Source organism: Neocloeon triangulifer, unplaced genomic scaffold, assembly GCF_031216515.1.
Source record: "Neocloeon triangulifer isolate White Clay Creek 2 clone unplaced genomic scaffold, ASM3121651v1 ptg000012l, whole genome shotgun sequence".
Lineage (NCBI taxonomy): Eukaryota > Metazoa > Arthropoda > Insecta > Ephemeroptera > Baetidae > Neocloeon > Neocloeon triangulifer.
Window position 1 is genome coordinate 13515246 of NW_026775554.1, and position 23815 is coordinate 13539060.

General features: G+C 35.6%; 3 protein-coding genes and 2 long non-coding RNA genes across 5 annotated transcripts; 3 read left to right on the top strand and 2 right to left on the bottom strand.

Moving 5' to 3' along the window:
- The first annotated feature begins 2308 nt into the window (after positions 1–2308).
- LOC132196583 (small ribosomal subunit protein uS4) lies at positions 2309–4218 on the top strand. Its single transcript, XM_059619342.1, has 4 exons — positions 2309–2445; positions 2679–2917; positions 3101–3287; positions 3998–4218. Exons 2-4 carry the CDS (start codon positions 2695–2697, stop codon positions 4170–4172), a joined length of 585 nt encoding a protein of 194 aa, XP_059475325.1. The 5' UTR covers positions 2309–2445; positions 2679–2694; the 3' UTR covers positions 4173–4218.
- LOC132196581 (uncharacterized) lies at positions 3937–5484 on the bottom strand. The gene is made up of 4 exons (XM_059619341.1): positions 5309–5484; positions 4965–5243; positions 4519–4910; positions 3937–4462 (listed from the first exon to the last, which is right to left on the bottom strand). Exons 1-3 carry the CDS (start codon positions 5423–5425, stop codon positions 4629–4631), a joined length of 678 nt encoding a protein of 225 aa, XP_059475324.1. The 5' UTR covers positions 5426–5484; the 3' UTR covers positions 3937–4462; positions 4519–4628.
- A 1440-nt stretch (positions 5485–6924) lies between these two features.
- LOC132196857 (uncharacterized) lies at positions 6925–8686 on the bottom strand. The gene is made up of 3 exons (XM_059619781.1): positions 8448–8686; positions 8257–8377; positions 6925–7824 (listed from the first exon to the last, which is right to left on the bottom strand). Exons 1-3 carry the CDS (start codon positions 8566–8568, stop codon positions 7356–7358), a joined length of 711 nt encoding a protein of 236 aa, XP_059475764.1. The 5' UTR covers positions 8569–8686; the 3' UTR covers positions 6925–7355.
- Positions 8687–10521: 1835 nt separating this feature from the next.
- LOC132197773 (uncharacterized) lies at positions 10522–11066 on the top strand. The gene is made up of 3 exons (XR_009441901.1): positions 10522–10664; positions 10730–10787; positions 10853–11066. It is a non-coding gene; the product is annotated as an uncharacterized LOC132197773 (long non-coding RNA).
- A 4473-nt stretch (positions 11067–15539) lies between these two features.
- LOC132197810 (uncharacterized) lies at positions 15540–16025 on the top strand. The gene is made up of 3 exons (XR_009441905.1): positions 15540–15701; positions 15758–15812; positions 15877–16025. It is a non-coding gene; the product is annotated as an uncharacterized LOC132197810 (long non-coding RNA).
- The last annotated feature ends 7790 nt before the right edge of the window (positions 16026–23815 follow it).

Genomic DNA, 23815 nt, shown 5'->3' on the forward strand with positions numbered 1-23815 from the left:
ACGCGTTTACGTACAACATATATGCGCTGCGGGAGTAGCGTTAGAAGAATACCATTCATACACCACCTGCATTTATTTACAGCTAAATAAATTTAATGCAAATCACAAAAAATTTTACAACTTTGCAAATTATTTATTTATTATTCGTATTACTCGAAAGAAAAATAATTATACAATGTAGAGAGAGAAATGAGCTACATTACCCGCTAGCTTTCAAATCATCCCCACCATCCTTTCGGCGATACACGTTCTCATTGGCTACTAAATGCCTCGTCTCCACTACACTTAAGTGCTGCCCCCTCAGTGTGAAATCACACTGAGTGCATAGTGTAGACGTACGCCATCGCCCTTAGGGAGAGAAATACACTCAGGATACTTTTGAGCGATCCTGAGTGCGTTGAGCATGCGCTCTCATCACTTGTGTACAATAACAATCGCGTATAATCGCGGCACACGCAGCCAACATTTTGTGGATTTTGGGGGTTCTTTTAAATTTTTTAGAAAATTTGTTTAATAATTTATTTTTGATACTTAATTAAATTTATTCTTACACCTTTATAAAATAAATCTTACTGCTGACCTCCATTATAAACTATTAACATAACTATATTAATTATTAATTATATTTATTATTGAAAATCGAATTTATTTATTAAACTTGTATTAGCTTAATTTTTAATTATCGGTAATAGGTCTGCTCCACAACACCGCTAAAGCGCTATAATAGCTGGCGGAAGCGGGGGTCCATAAGAAAAGCATTAATTGCGGCCAGCTCCGCCAGCTACTGCCTTTTAAAAATTTAAACATAAATTGAAATAAAAATCCAATAAAATTAATAAATAAAAATAAATTAATTAATTATTAAAATATAATACAAAAAATTATCTAATATCATCCCCCTTTTAACAAAAAAATTTTAAAAAGTTCTTATAACCTCGTCGTCCGAGTCCATTTCGTTATTAATTTTAGTAAAGAAACCTCAAAATAAATTTTGAAAGTTAAGTAGGCGCTCTCTTTAACGCATTTTCGCATTTAAACGCGCGTTTGTCCCATCAGCTGGCAGTGCCCTTAAGTGTGGTGTAAAAAGCAGCAAAATCACACTCAGGCAGCCTGAGTGTTGGCACGCCCCTTTCCCCTCAGTACGGTACACTTAAGTGCGTTTTGGTGGAGAACAGGCAAAAGCCACTTTCGTCGATGCCAAGGTGCATGGAAAAATAGGTGGCCTGAGCCGCGCCCCCCTGAGTTGAAAGCTTCTAAGAGGCTTCCAATCCGCGAGAGGTCTCTACTATAGGTTTCTCCCTACTGGCCGCAATATTTACCATAAGCGCTTATGGGGGAACACTGGGTTTACTTTGGTTTTTGCTTATTTTTACGAATTTCTTGCATTGTCACCACTTAAATAATGAATCAATTTGAAGCTAACAAATTTTTAAGGTCAGTGGAATGTTTATAATGTATCTGGTACCCGCTTCTCCTGCATTATTTTGCGTGATATAATATATACAAGGCAACGGCGGCAACGCGCATCATACTTCTTATAGGTCATATATAAGTAATAATACATAATAATAAACACAATGAATTTTTCTTATACATCAATCTTCAAACTGTGACCTTAAGATTTTTTATGATCAAAATTCGTAAATTGGTCATCTCTTAAAATATTTATTTTGAATAAAATTGCTCCCTAATATTTATTATCATATTATGCATTAGGTACACATGCATTGTTTATCTGACTTATCTCGGTTATCTAATTAAAAATAATCAGCTTTCTAAATTTCTGGAAAAATTGCAAATTTTAGAATTAATAATTAAAAATAATTTTTTACTATTTTAATCGGAAATTTTTGACACTTCACTCAAAATAGGCAGGCACCAGGCACACATCATGGCGAATAAAAAATAATAATTTAGAAAAATGATACATACATCTGAATAGATAATTAAATTAATTATTATTTTTAAAGATGAAAAGCAAATTCCAGTCCAGAGTTCAGAGCCAAGTAACAAACCCACAGCCCTGTCTGGACTCTGGACCACATCACGTGCCGACTTCCCGCCGCAATTTGAAGTTGTAATTTTCAATTACGCAAATTAACCACCCAGAGTTGATATTTTTTGTTTTAGAGGCAAGCATATCAATCTTTATTTTTTCTTCGATTTTTATGCTAAATTTTATCGATCAATCAGCTTGCAATTGTCTTTATTTTGCTACTAAATTTTGCATTGAAGCAATGGAAAATCAGTCGAAACAGGGAGAAAGCTACAGTAGAGACATCTGGTGTCGCGAAAGCCCCTTAGAAGGTTTAGCTTCCATAAGACCAATGTATAAGCGCCCTCTGTAAACCCACCTATCTTTCTATGCACCTTGGTCGATGCGTTTTTGTTTTTCTTTCACAGACATTTTTCATTCAGAAAGGGTACGTTCATCCGGTTGGTGAGGTGAGTTTTGATCACGAATTATTAGAGATTTCCTTACTTAACTAAAAAAATATAGCTCTTAACTGGTTCCTAATACTCCATATAACTATTAACTTTTAATTTTTATTCCACTTTTCTCTCGATTGAAGTGATTTTTCGAGATATTCTGACGCCGGTCGAGTCGGTCTCGTGGCAGCATGCTACGTACCCACGCTTGATAGCATGTCGCTAAAACTCGATTGTTATTCTTATAGGAATTAAATCTTCACCATGGTGAACGGCCGCGTTCCTTCGGTACACAGCAAGACATATGTCACCCCAAGAAGGCCTTTTGAGAAGGCACGACTCGATCAGGAGTTGAAAATCATTGGCCAGTATGGTCTCCGCAACAAGCGCGAAGTCTGGAGGATCAAGTACGCCCTGGCTAAAATCCGTAAGGCCGCCCGTGAGCTGCTGACCCTTGAAGAGAAGGAGCCCAAGAGGTTGTTCAATGGTGAGAAAAATATTTTTATTAAAAAAAAATATCTTGTGTTTTTACATGATGATAAACACCATCGCATTCTGACACCTCTTCAGAAATTTATTGTTGAGTCTGTTAACTGAAAATCCCCGGCTTTACGGAACTAAATCAAATTCATTGAAAGTTTGGTTTTTAACTTTATCTTCACAATTTCAGGCAATGCCCTTCTCCGTCGTCTGGTCCGCATTGGTGTGCTTGACGAGAGCCGCATGAAGCTTGATCACGTTTTGGGCCTTAAGATCGAGGATTTCTTGGAGCGTCGTCTGCAGACCCAGGTCTTCAAACTTGGACTAGCTAAGTCCATCCATCACGCTCGAGTGTTGATCCGCCAGAGGCATATTCGGTAATTTTCCATCTTTAGTCTATTATAATTTTGATAAAGCCTTAATCTACTGGGCAAGGAAACTTGTATCAGGTATTCCTAATCTGATAAGGCGAAAACAAAATCCTTGCATAATCCCAGTGAAATTTTACATAATTAACTGTTTCATGGCAAGGAAACATTTATTTTCTCATATAAACCCCTAAACCTTTCACTGTGGAAGACAAAAAGTATCATAAATGTGAATTTTGCAGTACCCTTTCCGAGTGAATGCAATATTCAAGCAGACCACTTGGGCTTGCTTGCAAGTTCCCAACGCCTGCATTGATTTGAAAAAATATCTGACAGGCCACTTGCTGCTCGCATGTCGAGAGCAATGTCTGTTCATTTTTGAGCGTGAGACTGGCTGCATTTGAATAGCTGCAAATTTGCCGCAGCTCTAGAGTAAGTAACGAAGATGAAAATTAATAAGCTCGTAATGTGGAGAAAGCATTATTTCTGTATGGTTACTCGACCATATTTGTGAGGAAGTATCCAGATTTTTCTATTGAAGTAGAGTGATTAAACATAACCATTGCTACGATTTGTTACCAAAAAATTTTAATATGCTAAGGATGGCATCATCTTATTAAACAAAAGTTTTCACACATTTAAATATAAACCCCTATGTTATTTTATAATTAAATTGCAACCATACATGATTCCATTTAAAACATGTTCTCTTCTTGCAGTGTCCGCAAACAGGTGGTGAACATTCCCAGTTTCACAGTCCGCCTGGACAGCCAGAAGCACATTGACTTCTCCCTCAAGTCGCCCTTCGGTGGTGGCCGCCCTGGTCGTGTCAAGAGGAAGAACATGCGTAAGGCTACCAGCGGTGGTGGTGGCGGAGACGAAGAGGAGGATTAAATGTTACATTTACATTACCTCGAATAAATATGGGTTTATTCAACAATTTTGAAAATTCATTCCAAAGTGGATCCGATTTTCTTTCTTGAGGTCATGCTACAGAGGAGTTTATCTAGTGTCTCACACTTCAGCCTAGTGCTTCGGATCATTTTGTCTAGATCATTGATTATCCAGTTGTGTTGCTCATTCATATTGGCTAAAACTGCTAAGTCGCCAGAAATTTTTGCATCCTCTACGCGGCACCATAAATCTTTGTGTTGCATCTGAAGCCTTTTGTAAGTTTGGCAAGCCTATTAGAAGGAAAATTAATTTAATTAACCAACTTAGAACACAAATTATATCTCGCCTGACTGTAAGCAAGGCTGGACATGGTAAAGTCACTTTGCAGCGTCATTATTTTGCTTGCCAAATTCGTTTTATGCCTTTGCGCAGATTCCCGTCTCTATTAAGATATTATTAAGAACTACAAAAACAATATAGTGACTTTGCCTCTGAAATGTGATTTTTAAATTCTATTTGTCTGGATAGTAGGTTTCCTGCCACTGCAAGCTTATGTTGTAAGATGTCTTGTTTGATTTGAATTTGCAGAATTTTTGTCTCCCGCTTTGGCAAAGTCTCGGCAATCATTTTGTCCCTTTGACCAATAATACTGATATGAACGTGAGTTCTGAGCTTCAGTATTTTTTTCTCCATCGATTCTTGGCGTTCAATTAATTTGCTCACTTCCTCATCATGAATCTGATAAATTAAATTTTCATTTACAAGGTCTTCAAAAAGTATTTTAAAATTGACCTCAGTGGAAGACCCATGCTGAGTTAAATCGGATTGAATTTTTTTCCTGGGATTTCCTACTGAAAGTGCAATTCTGTGAAGGATTTTTGTCAGTTCTTTTCGCCAAACGCTGTGCTTCTCGACGGCCCGCATTAGCTCATTTTGGAGACTCTCGTTAGAGGAAGCTTGTTTAGACCACTTGCTTTCATACTCTTTCGCAATGCGACCGTAATTGAGAAGTTGCTTTTCAAATTCTGCCTCCTCCACATCATCTTCCAGATCAATCCTTTTATTATCCCTCTAGACCAAATAATTTGAGTTTTTTAGATTGCAATTTGGAACTCCAACTATTATTACAAAGTTACCTGGTACATGTGCCCAATAAATCTGGAAATCTTTGCCAGTTTCCGCTCCATTTTAGTGATGTCGTCATCTATTCCTCTAGACTGGCAATTTGTAAAGCTTTCACACGCTTCTGCCATTTTTGCTAAATTAAATATTATTTCATAATATTTCTAAATAGACTTGCTTTTCACTTGAAGCCAATATGAAGTACTGTTATAAATAATTCAAGTTGCTAGGTTACACTGAAACAAACTTCTGAGACTTATTCTCAATTCTACAGTTCAAGCAGTACAAAGTATTGCTTTTATTTTAAATTAAATGAACAAATCATTTTTATAAAAAAATCATTATCATTAAGTTGCATTGCATATTATGATCCCAACAAAAAAATCTTTGATTGTTTGCACATTTTCTTATTAAAATTAAGCAACTAAATTTAATACAAAATATGGAATTGAAATGAGACAGTCTACAAAATAAGGGTATAAATTTTTATTGAAGTAAAAAGATTCTCGTTACATAAATACTGCGTACATATTTTTTGCTTCGGATTATTCAAAACTGTTAGAAATACATGCACTTCAAATCAATTGGGTATATTGGATTAAGTTAGTCTTCCAGCTCATCAGGATATTCTCTTTCTTGAAGGACTTCTGCTGGCTCAGGTTTAAAAATTCTCTTCTGCTTTGCGCCCTCTCTGAAATAATTATTAGTTTTTTTTAATGATATACATGAACAAATTTTTGCATTAAAAATATTACTTAGCATCATCAACAATATCGCGAGCTATGTCATTCAAGAGCTCCGCTTGAATTGCTGCAATTAAAGTTGGCAAATTATATAAAAATTTCGTTTCCATAAATTATTTTAAATTTACCCTTTTGGCTGTCTGCTCCATCTGCTGAGAGTACCGCAGAAACCAGAACGGCGCATAACAGAAGGCAAAGGATTTTGCGAGCCATGGTAGTGCACTCTGCGAATCCTAACGCAATTATGTTTAAAACCTAGTCTCTGCACTCGAATAAATAAACTCCAGACATTATCAGTGCTTACGATAAAACAAGTCGCGATTGTCGCCTTTTTATTTTTAACTTTATTCTGATAAAAGCAAAGCTTATAGGGGGAAATTAATCTGCTCGGTTTCAAACTAATTATTTCCAACCACAAAACAGGATACAGGATCAGAGAATTTTTATTTAAGAATTTTAATTTTGATTTATATAATAAAAACATTTTAATTTTATTTCTGGATATGCTACAGATGTTTATATTTGGCGACGATCACAACGATGCTAATTTTTCGGATTTATATAAAGATATGGCAATTTTTAAATAAATTGAATGAGCGTATAGAAGTTTTTTTTTAGCAAATGTATACATATTTTGAAAATTTTACTGAAGTATAGATAAATCCAAGCGGAATAGGCGAGCCCGGCTAGAGCGCCTCTTTCCACGCTATCGCTTTATCCATTGCTGCCTGCCAAGCTGGCTTTGGGCTTTGCCTTTATATTTTTGTATATTTTAAAGAAATTTTTAAGAAGATTATGAAAAAATTATGTCTACAGCTCAGAGGGCATTTTGATTGTCTGATCAATAATTATGCTGTTGGCGCATAAATGAAAACGCTTGATTATTAAAAAAAAATCTCTTTATTGAGCAATTTGTCAATTCCAGAAACGATGATGTGACGTTTTTCACTTATTGGCTAACATTTGACCTTGCAGTTTATACACCTCAAGTCCCTTTCCTGTGAAACAAACTGCTGCATAATCCTATCGCAACTTGCAACACGTTAAAAACTAGAAATGAGACTCTACACAATACTAAAATTAAAATGAAATTATCGGGAGTTATATGAAGAGGAGAACAACTGAATGAAGCAATAAACTGCCATATTTAATCAACAAGCCGCACTATAGCTAATTATTATATAATTATTTTAACTTTTTGTGAGATGAATGAACTTTTTACAAATATGATTTAAGCACTTTACACACTTTTTCAAAACAAAAGTTGCTTCTCAATCGGAAGTTGCAAGTCCAATTTTAATGCCGACTGTATTTAATCCTATCCGGAAAACACTAATTTTGGCAGGGCTAGTGCACAACTGCATGTGACTAGCCACAGCAAGAGGGTGGCCGCTGGTCTGGCCGCCAGGCTGCTTCCTAGCAAAGTTTCAGCAACAACTGGATCTCTCTTCATGTCCTGCAAGTCCTCGAAAATGACCACGACCCTTGCGTTGCCCAGGGAATTATTTCTTTTTTCAAAACTTTCAGTCACCAAGACCTCGGTGACAGTGACGACTGTGGGTTCTTTCGTCGTTGAGGGTATTTTTTCATAATCTCTGGACTCAAGGACATCGGTGGATTCATCCGGGGTCATCGTTGTTGAGTTAGTTGGCATAGAAATTGGCGACGCTGGAGGATCTTCACGCAAGGGGTTCGGTGCGCGACCAATAAAGTGGACGCTGACGGTTTTAGCAAACATAGTGGCTCGCCGCTGCCGCGAGTGCGATGGGTTGAACAGTCTCCTCATTCTGAAATTTTGAAAGAGAAAAAAAAATGATAATTTCATATTTTAATTTTCTATACTATTAAGTTTTATTTAAAAGCGCCAAGGAAATAAAAGTCAGAAAATGAAACTTTGATAAGAGCAAGTTGGTTTATTTCTAGAAACCGCAACACAAAACGGCGATAACTAAGCGATAATTTGAACACCTCAGTTTGATCTAATCCCTTAAAATTTTATCCACGATTATCAAGAAAGGTAAAAAGTAAATATAAAAAGTTTCCTTATCCGTCGAGTACAGGAAACTTTGGTTTACAGATAAAAAATTAATTAGGCCAAATAAACCCAAACTTAGTTATCTGGGTTTAAAAAAAACAGATAATGCAGAAATTCTAAAATAAAGTATTTTCCTTTGAGCAGAAAAGTAAATAATTTATAATATTATTAAAAATGCACTCACGTCGAGGAAATGATGTTTCCAGTTATATCACTTCCCTGGCGCGGCTTCATTGCTTCTTTGAGCAAGTGCGAAGTTTGAACCTCACGTGGCTCTCCGTTCAACCTTGTCCTGCCTTCGCCGACTAAAATCGTCAAAAATAATTAAAATATAAAATACGTGATGCCAATTTAATTGAATAAAAACCTCATTACCTGGATCTGATCTCGGTTCCCGCGGGGGCTCTTGACTCACTGGTTCGTCAACGGTGCAGAGGAAAAGCGCGACGACGAGCGCGGCGCCCAAGGTGAGGAAGACGCGCACCGCTCGACCCATTGTAAATCCAATCACAGACTGCGAGCGACCTGTGAGTTCTCACACAAATGCACACCGAGGTGCTTCTTCAGCCCTTCTCTTCGCCTTGTTACTGTGTTAGTCAGGCTCACGTTTCGTCTGCAGGCTGAATGAAGTAATTAAAATTGCACTGAGTGCAGTTTTTAATGCCATAAAATAAGAGCCATCTGTACAATTTCTTGTCTCCAATGTCGTAATATTTGGGGTGAATTGCACGATACTTTTTCAGATCGCTTTCAAAAGTATTAATTAATTATTTTAGATTTCATATGTACCAATAAGTAGAAAATAATTTCAATAAAATATTCGATGCTGAAAATTAATTTCCTTAGGAAATTTTTAATACAGAAAGAACATTTTACAAATAACAATTTGAATGATTATACTTATTATTATATAATACTTATCAATTATTTTATTAATTAAAAGTATTAATTAAATTCCATATAAAATTTAATTGTGATTAGGCAAACAATTGTATCATATAAAAATAAAAATATATAGTTAAGTTAGCTTATTAGCACAAATTTCATAAAGGCAATAAAAACTACTCGAATTGGAATGATGAACCTGGTGCAAAAAACTAACAATAATTCATTATAATTAATATAAGTCAAATTACACCTCTGCTACTTACTTGGAAATAATTATTGCAATATTATATTTTTGTGTGAAAAAATCTTTTTACCTTCCAATGTAGCAAAAAGAGACCTACATTTCACCAGTCAAAGAAATTGTTGGGTCATTGTTCGTAAAAATGCTGATTGAAAGATGTCAATTATGCAGATCCACTTCCTCACACCCGCTGACATGGCACTGGGTGCCTCGTTCCCTCTCCGAATGCACTTCAGCAGCCGAGTTTGATATTAATAAATGTGCATATTGTATAGAGCGCGCTAATTTTTCATCAAACAAGCGCTTGTCTCGCGTGAACTGTTTTATCTTTCGCACCTCATTAATATTCTGACAGTGAGTTTTTCCTCAAAGGAAAAATGATCTGGCGGAGCGGAGGCGCGCGATCAGATAGCAGTTTCGCCTTGCCGACATATTTTTCATCTCTCTTTCAGCTAGCACGTGCCTCTCTCTCTCTGGTTTGTGGTGTTTAGAAAAATAAATCAGCGGATCAAACAGCAATCATCGACATCACGCCCAAAGAATAAATTGATTGCTTGGCAAATCCTGAGCCAATTTGCAAATTAAAGCATCTTCGACTTTTCGCGCTGGCTCATCGATTCGTACAACCGGTTAATTGCGCCTCATTTTGCACAGAAGTGATGACAGCAAGCAATTTGTTGACCGGGAAGCTTTGTCAAAAAATAAAGAAATAAATAAATTTATGCTCCATTTGCATAAAATCAGCATAATCGCTCATGACTGTTATATTCTTAGAATTAATGATATATTGTTTATTATTTCTATCGGTTATCGGTTCAGTGAAATTTTAAATTCAATAATTTTTTAAATAAAAGTTTGTAGTTTGTTATTGTAAGAATTTGACGCAAAATCACAATTATTATAATGTAAATTATGCTATAATATTTATAAATTATTCAAAATCTTAATTATCAATTGTTGTTTTTTTTTTTTTTTTTGGGATTTTTACAGCAGAATTATATAATTTAATTTCGAATACTTGAAAAGTTTTGCGTTTTTATTTTTCCTAACAAAACTTGCAAAATATCAGTTTTGTTATGTAAATATCAGTTTTGTTATGATATTATAAAATAAATCCAACACCAACAGCCAGTAAAGAGAGTCAAATATTGAAGATTTATTAGATGAGATTTATTTAATAATTTGTTTTATTGTAAACCAAGCGTGTTCAATAACCACCCAGTTTTACTCTTATCAACGTGAAATTCCCTAGTCCAAATCTCACTTCCTTATATGTATATGAATAGATCGATATGTAGTGTTAGGTGGGGAATAAAAAACAATTCAATAAAATTGAAAAGTGAGTTTAAGCATTGGTACGTTTACAGCGCATGCAATGAAGCGACCGGTTGTAATTTTTAAACCGATCATACTCCTGGTAATGCTTCTTTTTAGCATCATGCCGATCCTTTGTGCTCCTGCAGGTAAATGGCATTAAATTATATCTACTGATTGAATTGAGTACAATTTAACACGCTGTCTTTTGAAGTGCTTGCAGAAGTGGAGAGGGAAATGTCAGAACTCGACGACGGACACCCAGAAGTTCGGTAAAGAAAATCATGTTTAATTTATCATTCTTGCTATGATAAAAATTAATTCTTTACAATTTTAGTGACAAGCGATTCTTAATGTTTGGATTGAGCGTCTTGGTGTCCTCATTTTTTTCATAGAGAAAAAGGAACAAGCATATTTCATTTGTATGCTGCTCAAGATATCTATCGATTTTTTGACCAAAAATGGTTTTCATGCACTTCATCAAAATTTTTAGTATGTCAAAAAATTTGAATTAAATCAAAGCAATAAAGAAACTCTTATGAGAAAATATTTTATAATTAAAGCATTTGATTTTATTTTCAATTTCAAGTCAGAAGTAATTGTGTCTTTTCTAGGGCTGGTTGCCGATTTTCTCATTCCAAATAATCTATTCAACCTGTTGTGAGAGAGTAAACGTATATAAATGCGTAACTCGCTGTAGATAATACACATGAAGAGATTTTTAATTTTATGTATTTTAGAGTTTCTGGAGTTTGTTATGTCTCTTAATTTAAATTATTCTATTCTCGTAAATAATATTTACCAATTGGTAAATAATTTCTGCATTGATACAGAAATTATTGTATCAAACTTTCAGCCATTTAATTTTTAAAGTTTAATTGTAAGTAATATCATCATATTTATACTTATTTCCAGACTTTTCCAAACTTACTGTTTCAACAATGAGTAATTTTTGTCAAATGCTTTTTTGGCTCACTGTGCCATTTCCATTAATTTAACTTTCAGAATGCAAGCTGTAAACTTCATTAGCTATATGGTTATTTTATATTTTAATTTTTCAACTTTAATTCACTTCAGTATGTTTTTTTTTTTGTAAATAATGTGTGAGCACGTTGAATGAATTTGAACATGATTTGAGAAAATCGGGAGGTGAAAAATTATGATCATATTTAAAAATGTTTAAAAAGAAATAAGAGCAGCCATGGTAGAGCGCAGGGCAAGTAAGTAAACGGCTTGGCACTCTAGAGGCCGGTGGGTCATTTTTTACCCCGGTGGCGGCCGTGGTTTCTCACAGAGTTTAGAGAGCCACATTTTACGTAGGCGGCGGGCGCAGCCCTCGGCCATCATAAATGGCACTGCGGCTGCGACGCACACAGAGAGAACGGACTTTTCCAGTGGCAAGAGTTGTGCGGTATATAAATCAGCACGGCACTGGCCATTGCTCGCTGCAAGTCGAGTGTAAAGCTGGTGATAGCAAAAAGTAGTTTGTTGAGCAATAAGATGGTTATCACGTCAATTAAAATCGGGACGAAAAAGAGGAGAAGAAACCGTGATTTACGAGCGGCGACGAAATTGGCTCGCTTTTTAACTGGGATTTTGTCTGCGGGGCTATTTTTGAGGCCGGACGTAAAAGTGTGCAAATCCATTTTCCCATTTATTTTGCACCATCGATTCTTCATAAAAGCGCCTGGCAGTGCGGGTCGTTAGTTTCGGAATTGTTATTTTTCACGCGGCGGATGGTCAGACGCGTGCTTTTGATTAAATTAATGTTTCAGACTCACGTCACTGCAAGTTTTTTAGCTGCCACTGGAGCTTTGTGAAAATATACTGCCGTTGACGTGCATCAAATTTACCTTTAAATTGGGTAATGGAATTAAGCTACCTATCAGATGGAAATTTAATAAAACTTGTCCAAAGATAAATTTAATGCGAAAATAGTTTATGATTAGGCATCAGGTTTAAAATGAAGTATACAAGTTCATAATATTGAAGTTTTAAATAAATTAACGAAATTTGTAAAACGCTGTCCCTTTACTCACTGAAATTCACAACTTTAAATCCTTTAAAGCGGAATTTTTAAAATTTTTAAAGGTATCAAGATTTGCAACTTATGTCAACTGCTTCTTGCAATTTTTCCACAAATATATGATTACAAATGTTGTAAATTTTCTGGATTTCTGCAGTAGGAGATACAGAATATATATTATATAAAAGTAGCTTAATTGGGGATCGGGATCAGGTTAATGTGTAAAAATTTATAAAGCATAATTTGAATTTTGAATGGAAGATTATTATAAATTTAAATTTTTCCTTATTCTGAGGAATGATAAATTGTAAAATATTTTCATTATAAAAATACTTTTTATATAATATAAAACGGGAGTGTTCACGGCGGTAAGTTTATTTTTTTTAATTCCTGTCATCTCCCTTTGTTGGCGGAGGGTAGAGCAATTTCCAATATCCACAACTATTGTGAGTTTGAGTTTTGCGGTCGTCGCAGAATATATTATTGCGCTATAATTTGTCCATACGCGTACAGAGTACATATCCAGCGGGGAATAATTTTAATTAATTTCCACGTAGGTGCGGCGTGCGATAAATTAATAAAATCTGAGTAGCGTTGGCCGGTGTAAATAGCTGTGCGAGCTGCACATCGAGCAAATGTGTTTGTGAGGATCTGAGAGAGAGCTCGAGGTTGCAGTGGCCAGGGGATTGTTGATAATAAGCAACCCTTGCAGGTGAAACAATGCCGCCGGTCGGCCGCGGTGATTTAAATACCGTTTGTAATGGGCCTCTCATGAATATGGCGCATAAAGGCGGCCGAGCTTTCCTTGCCTCTCTGCTCTGCTCGCCTATTTCGCATTGTGCATTAAATATAACAACGCGATTTCCTCCACCTCCTCCTGAGCGCAATTGTGTTATTTCTGTATGTACGGCCCGCTGTCCTACCCAAGTGTCGGGCACACAATATACCTTCCAGCAGACTTTTGCATGAATGTTTCATGTGTTCTGTATAGGAAGGAGCTCCACTGATGCATAATGTTTCGTCCGTTTGCCCTCTTCGCTTTGGCTTTGGTAGTATAATGAGGCGCATTCGTGCATGTTGATTTTTGCGAATTTCACTCCAGGTCGAAGTGAATGTCCAGCGACATGCTCGGGACACACATCATTATTCGTGAAGGCTTAAACAGGTTGTCCTTTTTGTTGAACCAAGAATAGAATACGAAATTGGCAGGCAAATAAATTGAAGAAGAAAAAATGATAAATACGCTGGTCTCAATATATATTTCCTAGCTAAAAGAATAAAAAGTTAATTTTCCTTTCCTCATTTATTAATCAATTTTCTTTTTCTTCCATATTTTGATATTTTATATATTAATGAATGTTTTTACTTATTGTAAGAATGTTGTCTCTGATTGTGAGTGAAACTGAGAGCATGGCAAAAATTGCTTCAGATAGGGCAAGCGTTTGGATCGCCGTGACTTTTCACTTATTATCAAAGCTCTCGTGAAGCACTTTTAATTAAATACCTTAAATAGTACATACAACTCAATCCCTGTTCTTGTGTTTATTTTCAAACTGATAAAAATTTGAATTAAAATCGATACAGAACTAAAATCTGGAAAACGTGGGCTTCATTAAAAAAATTTCAATTGTTCCAGGGACTTTTGGAGAAAAAAAGGAAAACTTCAACCAATTTATAATTTTTTACATGCATCCTGCTTGCATCTAATAAAATCAACTTTTTATGCAGAGATTCTAGCACACATATTTGTGCGCAAAAGTATATGTTGAAATTTTTGACCTTGCAGAACAAGATAGTGGGTGTTGAAAAATTCCATGGTGCGCCCTAAAATAAACAAATCTGGTCAAACAATCTGTGAGAGCAGCGCACAGTGAAAATTAAACGCGGTTGCATGTACATATTTTTTGCACAGCATATTATATCGGCGGTGGAGCAGTTTGCAAAAGTTCAGAGGTCACTCCGCCGAGTTAGCATTTGGAATTACCCATCCCCTGGCTACGGTAAGTGGCAGTGTGTTATTATTATATTGCAGTGAGCAGCACATATTCAAATGCGGTCATTGCGCGCGAGAGCGAAAGAGAGAGGGGTAGAGGGTCGGCGGTGTGTGTGTCTGTGTGAGGGTGTTTGTTATTTTTTTTTTCAGGCGGCATTGTGCAGTGCCATTGTCCGAGAAGGTGCTTCCTACATTAATCAAAACCATAAATTCTCTCTCAGTGGCTGCTTAAAGAGCGCCTTTTTTGCACGCCCGGCCAACAGAGCAATTCATTTTCAGTGCGAGAATATATTTATTCAAATTATTCCAGAGCCGCCGCACCCGAGCCGGAGAATTAATACGTGTGTTATTTTTTTTTTTTCGGAGAGGGGAAAAGAACAACGAGAGCGGTCGCCTCGCAGGCTGCTGCTGTTTTATGGCATGCAAATTCCACGTCGTGAATCCATTCCATTCATTGGCCATTTTTCCTGCATACCTCTGCATAGCTCAGACACACCAGCAACGCTTTTTTGCAAGCTCGGTCGCTCTTTTCAAACAGCTAAATGGTTGCGGCAATCAAAGTAGCAAATGACCTGATATGGTATTTTAAATGTCGTACTTTACGATTTCCACCGCAATGCATGTTCAATCCCGTAAAGGAAATCCAATTTTAAATGCACTTATATGGAAAAAATTATTGCGTATAAATATATTATAAAATCATATTTTATTAAATATGACGCACATTTGGTGCAAAAAGGTAAAAGACTCTTTTTAATATAAGAGCAAAATTAATTCAACTGATTAAAAGAATAACTTTGAACTCAAGCAGTATTCGATGGGTTATTTTATTGTTACTATATGAAACATCATTTGGAGTATAAATTTTTTTATCAATCTGGTTTTTGAAACCAAGATGGAGCTGAATAAAAAAAAACAAGATTGTAAGCTACTTTACTACTAGCACCTGATGATAACCAACTAAAGGTCCAGCCCACAACTCTTATCAAAATACATGAAACTCTACCGATTTGCTAAACTATAAACAGCATTGCATAAGGCTACATAAGTCATTCCTGCGTGAAACCTTTTCAAAGAAAGTAATTATGAGGAATCTGAGCGCTATTTCCACTCTTTGGGTGGTGCTTCTCGTGGGTATCATCGTACCAGTCCTATGTGCGCCCACAGGTAGAACTATAAAATTTTGAATTTATCATTTAGTGTATTGAAATTTATGCTCTTAGAAGCGGAAAAAGATGTGAGAGAAATTACTGGTGTTGATGATGATGGAAACCCGCGGTAAGTTTTTTCTTCTAGCCAGTATTTGATTATTACAAAATTATTTCCTCGGGCAAATTTAAAGTGACAAGCGCATCTTCAGCTGGATCTGGAACACAATTAAAAGTATCTTTGGATAAGAAAATGGACTCGCTGCAAAAATTTTGATTGTTTGGTGTAAAATATTGACAATGTTTGAATCATAATAATAATACCTGACAATAACCTTTAGCAAACATTTTGTTGACTTGTTTAATTTGACTCATCTCCTACAATTTATTCGAGTGAGATGGTTCCCCCAATCCAAATCGAATTTATTTAAATTTAAATGAGAAAACTTGGTATCAAAAGTTCTTTTTAAGTTTGGTTAGTTTTTCCCGAATAATTGCGAATAATTGTAAATGAATATTTTCTAAAAGTTTAAACCAACTACACAGAAAATAAGACCAAACCAATATACTAGAATTGAAAGTTGTGAAATCTGTTAAGTTGTTCTTGTATTTGATATATTTTGTTGCTTAAATTCCACCTCATGAGAAATCTACATACTAAAAAGTACTACATAATAATGTCAACACCGGACGCTCTTCAACAAAGGCACCAGTAGCACAATTGTTGCAAGAAAACACAGTAACCGATTTTAGAAACTTATAAGCCACTTGGTCAGCTTTTTCTTCAGTTTGCCACTGGGTTCGCTGTTCGCCACCGCGAGGAAAAAGACAAATCCCCTTGTGCGGTGTTTTCGTCTGGCAAATAAATTTGATAATATTATTAAATGTAGCGTGGCCCATTTAGAGAGATTTGCAAGCAAATCATTTTTTTATCTTGTTACGCTGGGATGAGCGAGCTCGGATTCTGCTGGTGACCACAGAAAATAAGAACTCGCCCGCCGCGTGTGCACCACCAGCACAAAATTCACTCCCATCCTCCCACTTGGCTGGTTTCGGCTCAGAAGCTTTTATTCAATGGCACACGGCATAACAGTTTTGTGCTGTTTGAACTTTCAACTCTCACATAAATTGCAATCTTCTTGCAAATTTCTCAACGAAATTTTATGCTGGTTTTCTTTTTATCAATTAAAAGTTAAACAAAGTTAGGACGATATAGATAATTATAAAATCATTTTTTATTTATTTAATCTTTTCTTGAATACCTTACGCCATTTTTATTGTAAACTGCTAAAATATGTAGTTTTCAACTGAATGTACGAAATGACTTAAAATAATTCAAAATTCTCTCCTGGGATGATATTTTTGGGGGAGAAAAATGTGCTTCAAATCTCTTGAAAGAAAATAAAGGCTGAGAAAGTTTGGTGATGTGATGTATAGGAAATAATTTTAAGTTCTATTTGTATTAAAACGCAAAATATTAGTCCCAAAAAATTGTGAATACTAAATATGGTTACTTTTAGAATTATGATTTCGAGTGGTATTATTACTTAAATTATGCAAGATTGACAAAATATACAGCAGATATATATAGTAATAATACTAATAATAATAACAATCAAATCAACGATGTGATAAAATAACTTACTTGTGTGCGCTCAGATTTAGTCTCACGTGGCATCACTTCATTTGAATATTTGCAATCAAATGCTTTGGCTCTGTTCCTCTCATTTCATTAAAATGGGCACGTGCTCACGTACCGCGAAAAAAGTCGCTGAACTGCAATTATTGCGACTATTCTCGCTACGAGCGCACTTCTCCGAATAGAAATTGCATCTCTAGAGTGCAAGCGACGCCTATTTATTCACTCCCGGGTGTCTGTTATTTGCATTCGAGCTAGACAATTTTCGCTCAAGCTGCCGCGTCTAACAGACTTGATGGTGCAGAGAGCAACGGATAATCTAGAGTGATTTTTGTTTTAATTACTTGGCGTGATTTTAATTGTATGCTCTCTTGTCTTTCTATGATGACTGAATTACACTGACTGTAAGGTTCAGTGAATGGAAATGTAATAAAACACTACCAAATACGTGATTTAAATTCAAATATTTTTTTTCAAATAAGTAATTGAAATTATTACAGGGAGTTTAAAAAAAAATAACTAAATCTTTGAATTCTTAATAGCTAATAATTAGTTTCTCTTGAAATATAAATGTATATGCTAGGATTTGCGTTAGTTAATATAAAGCCAAAAACCAATACATGTAATCATATATTTTTATAAATTCATCATCAAACAATAAATTAAAATGTAATTGCATAATTAATAAATTTAGAAAATTACAAAAGAAAAAATTCAATTACTCTTGTTGTCAATTGCAAAAATTGCATTCGATGAACTATTGCAGAAATGCAAGACGAGAATAAGCGCCAATTTCGATTGCCTTTCGCCGTTTGTACGTGTTTACGCGCTAATCCTGGCAAACTGCTGCGGAAATCCCTCTGCAGCCGCCGGTGCAGATCCGACCCAGATAAATTGCACTTTGGCTGCATGGCAGGCGATGAGTTTGCAATCGCTGCGCAGCAGAAGAAATTTGATCTCCTCTCAACGCGTGAATACAAGCAACGGTCTCTGCATAATCCAGCGCCTATTTATTTTATTTTTTTCATTCCGAAACGCAATTTTGCTGAGGCAAACTCTTGGTGAAAGACAGCGCGGCACAATATCCACGGAAAGGAGCCGCCACCGCCGCCAACTTGCTCGGATTTCTTTAATTACGCGCGCGGCCAACAAAATTACTTTCTGTTATTTCCTCAAGAAGTCTTTCTCTTTTTCAACTTCTTGGCGTTCTCTCTTTCTTCTCCTTCGCATTCAAAAGTGGCTGTCTGCTGTGCTGCCCGACGCTCATTTCGTCTTTTGGCCGATTTTATATACATGTATAAAATAAATGTTCTCCCTTTTGCTGGCGGGCGGCTCACGCAAGTATTTGTAATTTAAACAACCAGCACCCACTTTGATATCGGACTGCTAAAGCGTGCGACGCAGTTTCTCGAGTAGCTCAACGATTTTAATTTCCGTTTCTGATACGGAACGCTTATTTCTGTTAAACACAGACATTGCAATTGACATATTTTAATTCAAGACTAGAAGTCGTTTTAATTAATTTGCCTTTGACAGACTCAAGCAAGCTCAATTCTCATAAGGAAAACACAGTAAAAGTATTCTTCCAGTTTGTGGAATATTCTAAAGTATCATAAATAGTATAAAATGGAATAACTTTTAAAAAATTATCAGACAAAAACTCAAATAAAGATAATATTAAATATAAGGCATTATAGGCTACATCAGGCTAATAAAAACTGGTTTTAGCTGGCATTTATTAAAATTTTTACATACTCAATAAGTAATTACGATTAATATGAAGTTTAACTTTTTATATTCATCCAGTCCATATCTGCTCTATAAAAATTTGTTAAACGTTAAACATATTCTGAGAGAAATGGTGTTGCTGACAAATATTTTCAATTCTTAGATTCTTATAGTGAAAGTGTTTATAATTAAATCTGCCTAAATGTATAAATGGTATACATTATATATTTTTAAATGCATATTATAATTATATATTTTTTATTGAAAAAATATACGTCCTCAAAAATAACTCACAAAGAATTTGAATATCCAGAGTTATTTTCCTTGATAACAGCAGGAAGTCTTTTTTAATAATAAATTAATATTTATTTGCAACTAAATCTATCACAAAATTATGGAAATAATCTTTGTCAAAACTTTTAATAAAAATTGGGTGACACAAGGTAAAAGGATGGGAAAATCATTATTATTTTATTCTACTCAGGTCATAACAAAAATTGAAATGGAAAAAATGAGCAGAAAGGGTATCACAATTAGTTGCAAATTGTGTTTATTGATATATCACAAAGGCAATTGCTGCCCATAACGGGATACATCATTCATACATTCAAAATTATACAAATTCAATACAATTGAGAGAAAAGATGAGAGTTTTACAAACAAAGTTTTACATGCGAAATTTCACAAACAAAATTTTCAATTACAAAATATAAACACAAGAAAAATAACAGTAGTCAAGTTCTTTGGACATTTTTCTTTTTCTTTTTCTGGATGCTGAAAGCTTGCATTTAAATGACTGCCTGATACTTCCAAATGCCGCTTTCTTTGTTCTTTTTTTGCTCTTACTCCTGGCAAAAAACTGCAGCTCAAATTATGTTTAGTAAACAGGCTTTTTCGTCTTTGATTTGAGCCTCGCAATTCAGCTTTTATTATTCCAGATCAGTCCTTATTCAGTTTTTTATTTTTTATTCATTTTTTTATTTTTTTTTAATATGTGATTTCATTCATTCAGCTTATACTGGTTCAAATATTGCTGCAATAATTTATTTTTTAAAGAGTTAATATTTTCATTTAAACACCAACTTTGCGGCAGTGCATTCCAAAGGCGATAGCTTGTCATTCTGAAAGAGTCATCATTGCAATCAAAAGGCGGAAGGAGAAACAATCTGTGTATTCTAGCAGCTCTGACTTGATAGTCATCGCGCAGCAATAATAATTTCCTTAAATAGGGGGGGCTGTTTTCATATAATATTTTGTGTGTCATCAACAGAGTGTTCAGCTTCATTCGCTCCTCAACTTTCAAAATACCTGCTTTAGCATAAAAAGGGGTTATGTGCTCACCGAAACAATTAGCAGAGACATGACCACTGTGATGAACCCACAAATTACCAATCATCAAAACCTCTTCCTCCTTTTTAGAAATATAATTTATGTTTATGAATATCATCTTCTCAGAAACAAAAAATTTTAAAATAAAACTATTTATGGCTGAAATGTCTTCAAGTTACTAGTTAAAAGGAGTCAGTAAGTGGAATTCCACATATTTGCTCTTCTCAGAATTTTTCATTGACCTCATTTCATTTTGTCGGGGGCTGGCGATATATTTATTTAAGCAGCGATCGAGGCACCAATTTTGCGAATGAAGTTTAGCCCCCGCCGTTTCAGGCTGCACCGGAACAAGGCGAACAATAAAATAAAGAGAAAATAAAAACGACGCAGCCTCTCGCTCGCACTCTTTATCATTTTGCATGTGAGTGTGTGCACGCGCAACGATTTTTTTCCTTTTGCCGACGACATTGTGTGCCGACTCTGTTTGTGACAGCCGTCGGAATACAAAAGGAATTTTTATCAATGCCGCACCAAGGACTTTGCGCCCGGCTGCTCGCCCATTCAAAGTGCCAATAAAACTGCCGACATCATTATAATATCGTGTGCGTGTCGGCACTTATTATTATTTGTCAATCAGCAACAGCTTTAAACGCGCAATTTCCTTTGCCGGCGAGCAATAAGACCGTGCAAAACGGCTGCCTTTTCCAGCACTTTCGCCGCCGCCGAATGTCAATTACAGCGCCCCTAAAAATTTCCTTCACTTTGGACCGGTCTCTTTGAAGCGTTCATTCTCTTTCTAAAATAAAAATGCCACTCTTCATCAGAGGAGACACATCAACAAGTATTGATGCCGGGGACAGTCGCGCGCCTCCACTCATCTCTCTCTCGTTTTTCGTTCTTTCTTTCCCAAGGATAGAAATCAGCAGGATCGAGTGGATAGCGCGCTGTCAATTTTCCTTCTAAAATTCCATCTCAATCTTCGCGAGATTTCAAAGAGGCGCGAAGACGCTTGAGCTTCTTCTTCGTGCTCGCTCACTCTTCACTCTCTCTGAATGGCGCAACTAACTGCCGAGAGAGACGGAAATTGATTGACTGCTCTATCTGCATATATTTGCCTCGATTCAAAGGGAGATTGTTGAGGAAATTTCGCAGGCACGGAATGAGACTCGAGAGAAAATGGAACGCGAAAGAAAATCGTGACAGAGGCAATTTCATTCCTCCTTCTCGCTGGCGCCAATTTCACTTTTGTTCTACTGACCTCTTTGAGTTTTTATTATTCCCCGTTTATTTTTAGTTTCCTTGTTTGAGTAAAATTTTATAGTTTTTATACAACATTTTTCACAGAACGACATGTGGGGTGGAAAGTTCTCGCTTGTATATGATTAAATTAAAAATTGATAATAAAAAATTAGCCACTTTTCTAAATTTTCTAGGTGAAACAAATTATATTTATTCTTTAGTATTATTTGCACGTTTAAACTTAAGTACCAACCATAATTTATAAAAAGGTAAGTAAATTATTGTTATTTTTTTTTATATCAAACTACTTTTTAAAATAGGGTATACTATTAATTTTATTATTGTGTTATGTTAATAATAAAATAATACAAATATTAATTGTAATATGTGACGAAACATACTTTCCAACTTAATTTTGAACCAATAACTAAATACTTAAATTAGGAACACTAAAGACTAATTATATTATAATTTTATGATGTTGAAAAAAATTATCTTGGAGTGATAACAACATTATATCATTGTCTTTGGATAAATAATCTTCTTGCAAAATATCATCAAATTTTTTTTTATTCATAGAAGTGCAAAAATATTATCTAAGAATTTTTAAGAATTTAGGTGAACGGGGACGCTCAAGCTACAGTTCCTAAAACGCGGATATCATCCTCTATTTTTACTTTTCCATCGCGCAGCGAGTGTTCAAAGGATAGAAATGAATGTGAGGTCGCTGAGGAAAATCACAATTGCTGAAAAAAATCCGCTGCTCCGATTGCGCCGCTCCCGAACTTGCTCACATAAAGATAAATTTTGGGCCTGTGCATAATTTCCCACGAGTGAGATTTTTTAGAGTTATTCCGGTAGATTATCCTCGGGCTCTCTTTTGCCGTTCGCCTACTCGGGGAGCGGCATAAACCAACACTAAACATGTCATTCATAAAAGAATCTTTGACGACTCGGCCGCGCATCCGGCGCTGGGGAGATATTTCTCTCTCTCTCTCGGCTCAAAACTTTTTATATGAATTTTAATGCCACCCAAGAGGATACACCGCCTCGGAATTGAATTTATTATTTCCCGCTCGCTTCTCCGAGCTTTATTCTTTTCCTCTCTCCCGCGTGTATACCCCTTTGATTCTATCAACAACTTACCGAGTGACACACAAGTATGCTTTCGAACAGTGAAGCCTTTCCGCGCAATTAAGCTTCCTATATGCTATACTGCAAACAAACTTTGCCCCGCAAAAACACAATATGTATCACGCTTATTCCGAATCGGAAAGTTTTGCAGTGCGGTTCTCCGGGAGAACAACTTGTTATTTCCTCGGCCTTGCAAGAGCCGCTGGCAATCTTCTCACGTCCATATTGTTGCAGCAAGCATATTGCACTCAAACTTGGCGAGATGAGCGGCGTCGCTAATTAAAACGAGTTCTAATTAAAAACTTCCGTGCGCGTAATTTCATTAATTCTCCTCTTCCGAACACAATATCACGGGTGCTTTTTGAAGTTCACTTTACCGTTATCTAACGCGCGGAAAAACTCTGGACACGAGAGCGACGACGGGTCGCTTGAAAGCAGGCTTATTATAAAGTAAGTCTGCAACCTGCACGACATCTCGGCTTTGCGTGTTGCATCTCGTAAGACAGACATGCTGAAAGAACCGTCTCATATTATAATCCCACAAAGTAGAATCTGAATTAGAAAGAACTTTGTGAAAATGTTGGTAAAAAAATTATTGTGAGGTTAGAAAAATAAATAATAACTATAAATATTGTGAAAACATTTTATTGCCTTTCAATAGCAGAGATTTAATGAATAAGCAGAGAGATCAAATAAAAATCAGTGGTGTAATAAATATTCCACTAAAGAAAAAGGAAGGATATGAAAAAATGAAGGGAAAAAAGCATGAGGAATTTAAAAGTTATGGGTGTCAATTTGCACTAAAATTTTAAATAAATGAGGGAAATAAATTTATATTTTAATTTTCACAAATTCTTGGAAATTAAAATGGTTGGCAGATTCTGTGCAAATATTTTTTGTTTCTTTTATTATTATACAAATTAAATTTCTGATAGAAGATCAAGAATCAAAGAGAGAAAGTAGAAAAATAAGTTAAGTTAACCAATTTTCAAATTCACGCAGAAGGCAAAATAAGACTAAAATTTCACAATTTCTGCAGGTATTTTCTTTGATTTACTGCAAAA

Bases quoted from the DNA above. Each gene is read 5' to 3' on its own strand.
- LOC132196857 (XM_059619781.1), bottom strand. From the start codon at position 8,568: ATGGGTCGAGCGGTGCGCGTCTTCCTCACCTTGGGCGCCGCGCTCGTC. The intron at 8,378-8,447 runs GTAATGAGGTTT...TGACGATTTTAG, and splicing joins GGAACCGAGATCAGATCCAG to TCGGCGAAGGCAGGACAAGG. The intron at 7,825-8,256 runs GTGAGTGCATTT...TCAAAATTTCAG, and splicing joins GGAAACATCATTTCCTCGAC to AATGAGGAGACTGTTCAACC.
- LOC132196581 (XM_059619341.1), bottom strand. From the start codon at position 5,425: ATGGCAGAAGCGTGTGAAAGCTTTACAAATTGCCAGTCTAGAGGAATA. The intron at 5,244-5,308 runs GTAACTTTGTAA...TATTTGGTCTAG, and splicing joins TTATTGGGCACATGTACCAG to AGGGATAATAAAAGGATTGA. The intron at 4,911-4,964 runs GTCAATTTTAAA...TTAATTTATCAG, and splicing joins AGCATGGGTCTTCCACTGAG to ATTCATGATGAGGAAGTGAG.
- LOC132196583 (XM_059619342.1), top strand. From the start codon at position 2,695: ATGGTGAACGGCCGCGTTCCTTCGGTACACAGCAAGACATATGTCACC. The intron at 2,918-3,100 runs GTGAGAAAAATA...TCACAATTTCAG, and splicing joins GCCCAAGAGGTTGTTCAATG to GCAATGCCCTTCTCCGTCGT. The intron at 3,288-3,997 runs GTAATTTTCCAT...CTCTTCTTGCAG, and splicing joins ATCCGCCAGAGGCATATTCG to TGTCCGCAAACAGGTGGTGA.